General features: G+C 44.8%; 1 protein-coding gene across 7 annotated transcripts in view; it reads right to left on the bottom strand.

Annotated features, from left to right (window-relative positions):
* Positions 1-4597: 4597 nt before the first annotated feature.
* Positions 4598-9093, bottom strand: part of SAMD4A (sterile alpha motif domain containing 4A) — a 214381-nt gene continuing 209885 nt past the window's right edge. For all 7 annotated transcript variants that reach the window (XM_043556199.1, XM_043556201.1, XM_043556200.1 and 4 more), the window contains one exon: positions 4598-8995. In XM_043556199.1, the coding sequence (XP_043412134.1) occupies positions 8967-8995 (29 nt within the window). In that variant the 3' untranslated portion in view covers positions 4598-8966. The remainder of the gene's footprint in view (positions 8996-9093) is intronic.

Below are 9093 nucleotides of genomic sequence, written 5' to 3'. Positions count from 1 at the left end.
CCCGAGCGTCCATCAGTAACGGGATGGTTAAGAAGTCATGTTAATCCAGAGTGAAGCACTGTGTATGAGGCAATGATGTAGAACGGTTTCCGAAACTGATTTAAGAGAAAAAAAAGAAAAATACCACACAATGTTGACCAGCGTGCAGGGTATGCTCTTTCGTGTGTAGAAAGGGGGGAAATATTCCAGTGTTTGTAAACATACAAAGTATCTTTTGGTGGGCACATAAGAAATTACCACTGAATGTCTCCAGGGCAGGGAACTAGTGGCCAGGCATGGGACAGGAGGGAGACATTCCACCTAGGCCCTTTTGTTTCACAAAACAAAGCCTCTCATGTCTGATCATATCACTCCCCAGCAAGGGTAGCTATGGTCCTTAAGGCAGAGTTACATTTTTTTTTAACCAGGGTTTATAAGGTTTTATGGCCCTACCTCTGTCTTCATCCCTTCTCTGACCCTAACCCCTATGGTTTCCCATTCTCTGCATTCTCCATACCAGTCCCATATTTCCTTATTTCAGTTCCTAAACTCATATGCTGTCCCTTGGGAGAGCAAATTGGGAATGCCCCCGAGGCTCTTTCCACAAATTCCTGGTTTTTGGTCCTTCTGTATCGTTCCCTTTCTTCCTAGGGATGGGTGGCATGGCTAGTGTTTGACGTCCCTCTGCTCTGAGCTTGGCTTCCCCAGGGAACCCAACAATGAACACAGAGCTCTGCCCACTGGCTTCCTCTGGGCTCTGGGTGGTCACGTCCCACCCAGGAGGATTACGGCAGTCCTTATTCTCTTTCTTGCCCTCTTGGGGACCCCTGGTCCATGAGATTATATCATTCAGGCTAAGAGACTGATAGGGACAGGGACCCTGCCCCCCCCAGATGGCCTGTTGAGGCATCTCAGTTTTTCTCATGTGGGCACAGGGAAGAGGCCTCACTGTAATTGAACTTCACCTACCTGTTCCAGAAGGAACTAGGCACTTGTGTCTTTCAAGGCATCCTCTGTCTTCAGACATCCAGCTGGTCAGCACCCAGCCCTCAGGAAGTCCTGTTGTAGGAGGAAGACAGCAAACCTGGGGCCAGCCCCTTAAATCATTTCAGTGGGGGATGAGTTAGACATGACACTTTGGAAGCACACCTGGCTAAATGCAGTGAACTTCGGGTGAACAAGGGTTTGGATTCTGTGTCTTAGGACAGGACAGTGGAGTAGGTTAGTAGATGAAGCAATCTGGACCTCAGAGCACAGGGATGGGATAAGACATGCAGGGTGTATGCTCTCTGTCCAGGGTTTGGATGTATACATTTGGTGATGGATGGGGGAAATGATGTGTCATGTATAGATTTTATTTCTCTCATTTGCAGTTTGCTGACTTTGCACATATTCCATCTTGGATGAGTAACAGGGTCATAGGTCAATGCTGAAAGGGACTCAGTCTGGTACAAGTACAGGAAATCCATGAATAGCTTTTTCCCAGTGAACAGAGCTGGGGTGTGTATAATGGAAAGCATTATGGTTGGACTGGACAGATTCGACAGATCAGATGGACAGATCCTGATTGGACAGATTCAACTTCGGGGTTTTGTAGATTCATCTGACTTCACTCTGGAGCTTGTTAGAATTTTATGGCATGGAAAACTGGAACTGTCTCCTAAGGATGTTGGCACAAACAGGGGCACCTAGTCCTGGGTGTGGCCCCCCCCAGGAGGATTTAAACTGGAACCTCTCTGCCGTCTTGGGATCCAACAGCTCTGATGGGACCATTTCACTCACCAAAGCTCTGATTTTGTTTCTCCTGGATAGGACTTAAAAAAAAAAAAAGAACTTCAAAAAACTGTGGAACACACTATTTAAAAACATGCATTCTGAGTCAAGCGTAAACACAAAGCTGTCTTTTTATAAAGTCTGAGCTTTATAAGGTTGCCAAAATGCTTCTCCGTCAGTTTTAAAAATTGAAGTAGAAACCACTTAAGAGTGAAAAATATTCCATGGAGGAAATTCTCAGACACTGACTTCCCAAGTTTACATCACAGAGAGGTCCATATCTGTGTGCAAGAGCCCCATGGGCAAAGCTGGTCAGATGGAGACCTTGGGCCAGGTTACATGGGAGGATACTGTGAAAGACCATTCACTCCAGTGGAGCTCCTCAGCAACGTTTGTAAGGTCGTTCTTAAGTTTGCCAAAGATCTCCAATTCCCTAGGCACCCACATTTCCTACTTCATGTACTTGTATCCTAAATGTGTAGATAGATGCACACACACAGAGGACCCACCCTCCATTCTCAATCCATCTGTGCCAGAAACTGAGTGTGGGAAGTGAGAAGACACATCTCAGGGATGCTCTGGAAATAGTGCTCTATTGCTTGACCCATTTCCAGAGACTTCAGGTTCAGGCTCTCACCTCCCATAACCAGTCCCATTACCTTCTGGATTTTCCTCTTCCTTTCCTTCCAACACATCCCCTTTCTCAAATATTTTGTTTTCAGCTCTTAGAAATGACTAGGGAACAAAGTCCTTGTGTTCTTCAGCCCACTTCCAGGCTTTCCTTGCACCTGATAGGCACTTCTCTACTGTATTGTGGGCATTGTTGACCTGGGTGAGGGGAGATGTTGGCATTAGGGTTTCCATCATCTCATCCTGAGGGCAATATCCCAGACTGATTTTGCAGACTGACCCTAGAGCTCAGGGAGCCAGAACAGGGCTTTTTATAGCAATTTGACAGAATAATTTTGTCTAGTCTAGTACGAGACAGGGCTTGTGATTAAAAAACTTTCTTATTGTATTTTACAAAAGAATTGGGCTATGTGGATTAGAAGTAAATAGCCACCACTACAACTGTAATTCACAGATGGTTTGAGACACAGTGAGCTAGGGCATGCTAGAGCTACTGTTGACAATCCAGAGGCTGAAGTGCTCAGGGAAGAGGTGGTTTTTTGGGTATGGATTGTGAGGTATGGATGGAAAATAGAAAATAGAAGTGTTTGTGGAAGACAAACATGTGGAGGGATATCTGTCAGGTGTGCTGGAGTGATGTGCTAGCATTGCCCACTGGAAAAGGGGAAATAGATGAAGTACAAGCTGCCATAGTGTGCTTCTCTGTGGGCCAGGTGCACACTGACCACTCCACATCTTTATAGAGAAGGGTTAGGTTCTAGTCATGGGCGAGATTTTTGCTGTCCTTAAGCCCCCCTCTCAACAGCCAAGTCTTGGGCTGATAGGGAGTCAGGCCCATGGATGAATATAGTAACTGTTCCAGGGACCAAGCCAAGGTGCTTTCACAGGAGTTTGGATTCTCCTTGTATTACCCCCTTGGCACCTTCCTCATTAGCAGAGAGAGCATGAATTGATGGTGCCCATCTGTGCTCCTTCTGGAGTCCTCTCACAAGCCCATTGCAGCCTCTTCCCAGCCAGTATGCTATAGAGGTGTTACACATCCCCCTTTAATAATGGAATTAAGGCTCTTCTGCAGAGAGGACTGCTAGGGGACACCCTAAATACTCTACCCTATGAGTAATGTCTCCAGGATTGAACATTCTGTTACTAAGTTCAATGGCAAAGAGCCACAGCTTTGCTGAGAAAAGCACTAGCCAACTCCTTTCAGGCTACCATGCTGAGCCCTGTTTCTCTTAATCGCCTACCTTTCACATTTATTCTCATTTCACACATTGCAGAAGTGAGGCTCAACTTTTCTCTTGCACATTATCCCCTTCCCTTCAGAAGAGTCTGGTCATACAGGGAGTTGTATCTCATTTGAGTTATGAGAATTTAACTTTAAGAGGAATTTAGCATCATTTAATATCTCAGCTTATGAGGCATTTCTACATGTTTCCAGGGAAACCTGATTTTGCATTTCGGTTGAGTAGCTTGAGCCTGGTAAAAAGAGTGTGTGGTCATTGTTACAATATCAAGCTGTGGTTGCCTCAGAAAAATCTTGGTTTGGTGGTAATAACCTCTACATCCTATTTTTTCTTGTGTCTTCTCCTTCTCTGGATTACAGGTTTAATTATATAAACTTTGAGTATCATTAGGCCAAAACACAAACGAAGCCAAAGACCAGAGAGGTTAAGTAACTTGTTGCCTATCACACAGCCCGAGATTTCAAACCCATATTAGTCTCTCCAGCCATATCCTTAACTGGCATTATTTAGAATTTATATCAAATATCATACTGGAATTAGAGGTATTAGAATGAGATTCAAGCCACGTGTAGTCAAAACCCCAAGGCTCCAAGGACGCTGCTGTTTCTTCTTGCCATGGTTTAGGGTTGCAATATGATTTCATAGGCATTGAGGATGGAGAGTAAGTTATAAGCAGTATCATTTACAAGGATAGGGTTTGGATTTAGAAACATGCCTTCAAGTCAGGTGACGCATTCATTGGCTACTCTGGGCACATATCAAGCTGCATAAATTTTTATACCTTTCTACCCTACTCTTTTGTAAAAAAAAAAAAAACAACTCATAGTTGCAGACATAATTTGCATAGAACGGTCAGGTGGGATAGTTTACAGGGATGTCATGTTCATTCTTCCTTGCTAGCTTATTTCTAAGATTCAGTTTGTTTTCTAATCGATCACATTGACAAAAAGGAAAAAAGACACACACACCAGTGTTACAAAACCTTGTATTAATCATTTCCCTTCACTTTCAATATAACATTGATATGAAATATAGCCATGATTCTTAGTTACATGGAGGAAATGAGTAATAAATACATTGTAGCAAGTTTAAACCACAAGGGTGTTTCACTGGTAACAACATTTGAAAACTGTACACTTGCAAAGAACAGCATCTTCAAACATTAGTATATCTGTATATCAGTAAAGCTTTACATGTAACAAACATGCTATTTCCATATATGACAAATTTAAAAAATATGCATTGCTTGGCAACATGAACTAGGCAAAAATAGTTCTTTGTTCACTAACTTTATACAGGAAAACAGGACGGAGGCATGCATGTACAATAGGGATGCCTGCACGGGGCATGCAACAAAAGAAAGCTTTTTAAAAGTCAGCTTACATTAGGCATAAATACACGAGGGTTATATATTAATAAGGGAGGAAGTCTTCTGTTTGACATTATTAACATTCCTGTTTTCTTCCTATTCCTCCCAGAGGAATACACATTCACCTTTAAGTAAAGATAAAGGAATTACAAAAAAAATAAAATGCACTTTGCAAACATCTCTGATGACTTGTAAAAAAAAAAAAAATCAACATTAGTGTTATCACAGCCCCATGTGCAAATGATCCTTCTGCAGGTCCTCCTTGTAAGAGGCACACCCCAGTGCCTTGGTCAGGCTGTTTCCCTGCACCCAAGCTGGAGTTGCCTGCTGCAGACACCTCCAGAGGGCCGAGACTGCGGCCTGCTTTTCCTCCCCTCGCTGCCCTCCTGGTTGCATGTCTATGCATTCAGCCCAGCTCAGTCCCCCAGCCTGGGCTTTGGGTGAGATCCTGGTTCTAGCTGGGGAATGCACATCTACAAACCTTGCACCGGCAGTAGCTACAAGAGGTGCAGAAGAACACAGACCCAGAGAAGTCTCCCATTCCATAAAAGGCAGCCAGTGACACCTCAAAAGAAAACTTTGTTTCCCTCAGTGTCTCTTCAAATGAATGGGAGATGGGGGCCCAGCTGTAGTTCCAATCCTGAGTACCAAAAAGGGACCATCAATACACAGGATTTGAGAGCTCGGTGCAAACAGCCACCCTCTGCAGGCAGACCCAGCAGCATCTGTTTTGCTTGCTGGCCCTCCTTTAAAAAGTGAAACTCAAAAAGCACGTGGAAAAAGACACATATCAGCAGCAATGTTTCAATTCTTGTACACAGTTCATGTGTGTCTTCCTACTGTTTCTGGTTAAGAAACCACTATGAATAAAAAGCACCAATAAAACATCATACATGGTAACAATATCGTAGACCGCCACTGTCCCTGGGACAGTGTAGAGATGCCAAAATACATACTGCTTAAATCAGAAAAAAGGGGGGAGGGGAGGACATGTAGTGAAATAGATTTTACTCTGAGATTTTTAATGTTTACTATTAATATAAAACAGTTGCATTTGGGGGTCAATGGGTAAATACAAAAAAAGGCACTGCCGCTTTATTACTAAATATCGGACTTCACAGCCTTACGCATGCAACTGTTTGATTCTTTTATAAATAAGGTTCTTTTGCTTCAGGATTTTAAAATTGAGCTGTATACCTGCAGTCAACACAGGACTCAAAACAAGGTGGGGACAGGCTCCTAAAATTTATCAGAACACTCAACTTAAAAAAAAAAAAAAACACTAATAGCAAAACACAACTAAGTAGATAAATCTATACACAGTCGATGAAAAATAAGCTTTTCTTTTTTTTAAAAAAAGAATTATGTTGTTATTAATAACAGACTTTATCATGGTTACCAGCCATAGCAAGTTAATAAGTAACATATCCAAAATAATATCTCTAATAATCAGATAACCATTGTTTCTATATTCAGTGAAGGAATAAATAGAAATCCAGATTTGCAAATACTTTAAGGTCTTCTTCCTTTTAAAGGATTCATGCTAATGTGATTGTGTTTACAATCTGTTTTCTGAACAACCCAAGTCTTTATGGATATATGTGTTTTGCAGCAGATCTGAATGCTTTCTCATTTCTCCACAAGATGTGTAATACCATTGTTTTTTCTTCTCTTTATTAACTTCCTCAGCATCCAAAAACACCTTCACAAACCCTCTGGTCTTACTTTGGCCTTCAACATTTTTGATCTATTCCTGCCTTACATGTGATCGTCCATCCCAACACATTCCCCAAGTAACACTAAGTTTGTTTAGAAAAGGGGTGTGGAGGATGAATGTTAATGGCACTTGGTTAAAAAAAAAAATCAACTAAAAAATGCTGCCTCTTTCTGCACATGGATTTGCATCTTTACAATGTAGTCACCCAAGAGGAAGTCTCTTTTCTTAATGCAAAGCATGGTATCATGGGTTCAAGCCCCCTTTACTCGCTAAAGGCTGTCTACAATTAAGATGCTCCCACCTTTTTAAACCTTAAGACTTAGAAAGCAAGGCTGTGTTAGTGCACATTTTTGATCTTGAAAGGAAAAGAAAGTTGTTTAGATTGCATTAAGGCCTTTTAAATCTGTATTTACTTCATTAACCTTTCTTTCTTTTTTTAAAAAATAACCGTAAGCGAGTGCAGCGATTTTCATGGTGTGATCTCTTCAATTTCGATTCTGACTTTGCTAAAAGAAATGGCACCAGACTCACCCATTTAATAAACAGGCCTTATACCACCTCCCTGATCTCGCCTCTGGCTGAGCATTCATACCATCATTTACACAACCCAATTTTCCAGTGCAGAGCACAACTCCTCTTCGATTTCCTTTAATACTCTCCATTGTGTCGAATCCCAAACGTAGTCTTTCTTGCCCTTAAGAAACAGAGCTATTACTTTGTGGTAGCATAGTTTGTTCATCTCTCACTATGTCAGGACTGGTTTTTTCTCCCTTCTGTGTGTGGCTGGGTAGATAAATCAGCCAACACATCAAATCCCTGACGTACACGTGGATAGAACCACGTTTCCATCACGCAGTTGACCTTTCCTACATCTTCCTTCACTGCCCACCTGGTACGGTGGGGGCCTGGCCGCGTGGACTGCACATGTCCCCGCAGGCCCTCTCTGCCACTTGCTGACTGACCGGTTATACACTGTTGCTGGGCCTTGCTCTCCTCCTGTTCCTCAGCAGTGAGCGAGCCAGGGGGTTGCAGCCCCCAGCTTCGGGTTTCTGAGCGCAACCGCAGTAGAAGCAGTGTTTTGAGCTCATCATCTGGAATTAAGGCCTTTTGCAAGGCGAAAATGTCGGTCCTTGCCATTTTTCCTCCAGGGGAACTTGAACCCACGCGCGCGCGCGCGCGCGCGCGTGCGCGCGCAGTGAAGCAGGGGGCGCTAGGATGAAACCTTGCAGTAGGGTGGGGAGGAAGAGGTCTCCCGGTGAGAAGCAAATCCAGCCCAGAAAGGGGCCGCAGGATTCTTTTACAATCTCTTGGTGACCCGCGAACAAACACTAACTGATCACACGGTGCGTCCCCCTCTTACCTTCCCAGTGCTCTACCCCTCGCAGCCACTTACTCTCCCGCCAACCCACCTGCACGCGCCGCCTCCCTCCTCCGCCCGCGGGGGGCGGGGGGAACGACTGACGCCTCGGCCCACGTGACGTGCATTCGCCTTCCCGGCAAGCACCGCTCCGCAGCCATTGTAAGAGACAACCCTGCTGCTATTATAAAAATAGAGGAAAAAAAATGAATCCGTATCAACAAATCCTTTACAAAAACCATAGTATGAAGAGAAGTTCTATCCAAACTCTTTACACATTATGTACCCTTTAAAATTGTTATGTAAACAATACACAAATCAAAGTTTCTCTGCAATTTTGTCGGAGGGGCTGTTCCCCCTCCGCCGCCGGTGCCGTGCGGCCCTCTCCCGCCGCTCGACTCCAAGCCGGGTCCTCGGGGGAAGCCGATCCGGGCGGCGGGGAGGGCGGGCCGCCATCTTGCTTTGGTCGCAGGCCCGCACGACTGTGTCCTGGGGCCTGACTGCGGAGGCGGCGTCGAGGCGCTCCCAGGCCCGAGGCCTCCGCCTCCCTCCCGCGGCTCTCGCGGCTCTTCCACGGCGGTGCTCTTTTTGTTCTCTTCTGCCCCTCCTTCCATCCAGGAGGCCACCTGCGCTCCCTCGCTTCCCTAGAGACCCCCTCCCCACCCCGCACACCAAGCCATCCCGTGACAGAAACAAATGACAAAATTACCACTCCCCGGTCTACTGATATGTTTACAAGGACGACCTACGCTCTCACAAAATCAAAATGGGAGAGGGACCAGGGGAAAAAAAGGCTGCAAAGGATCTCGGAGGATTCCGTGCAACCCTGAAGATGGTTGACACTGGACCCGCAGCAGTCGATTTCACGGCCAGCGCGGTCACTCTCATCTTCAGCTTCTAGATTGTGGAGGTCCGGTCAACCCCGTCTGGGAGAGAGAGAACACACGATGGGCACAGGTGAACAAAACCGTGTCTTCACGTCCTTCCTGGTCTCCGAAGACAGGTAAGGGCCCAACTTACTCCT

This window comes from Prionailurus bengalensis, chromosome B3 (assembly GCF_016509475.1).
Source record: "Prionailurus bengalensis isolate Pbe53 chromosome B3, Fcat_Pben_1.1_paternal_pri, whole genome shotgun sequence".
NCBI classification, from domain to species: Eukaryota; Metazoa; Chordata; class Mammalia; order Carnivora; family Felidae; genus Prionailurus; species Prionailurus bengalensis.
The sequence above is the reverse complement of the archived record's forward strand: the minus strand, read 5'-3'. Positions and strand labels throughout refer to the sequence as shown.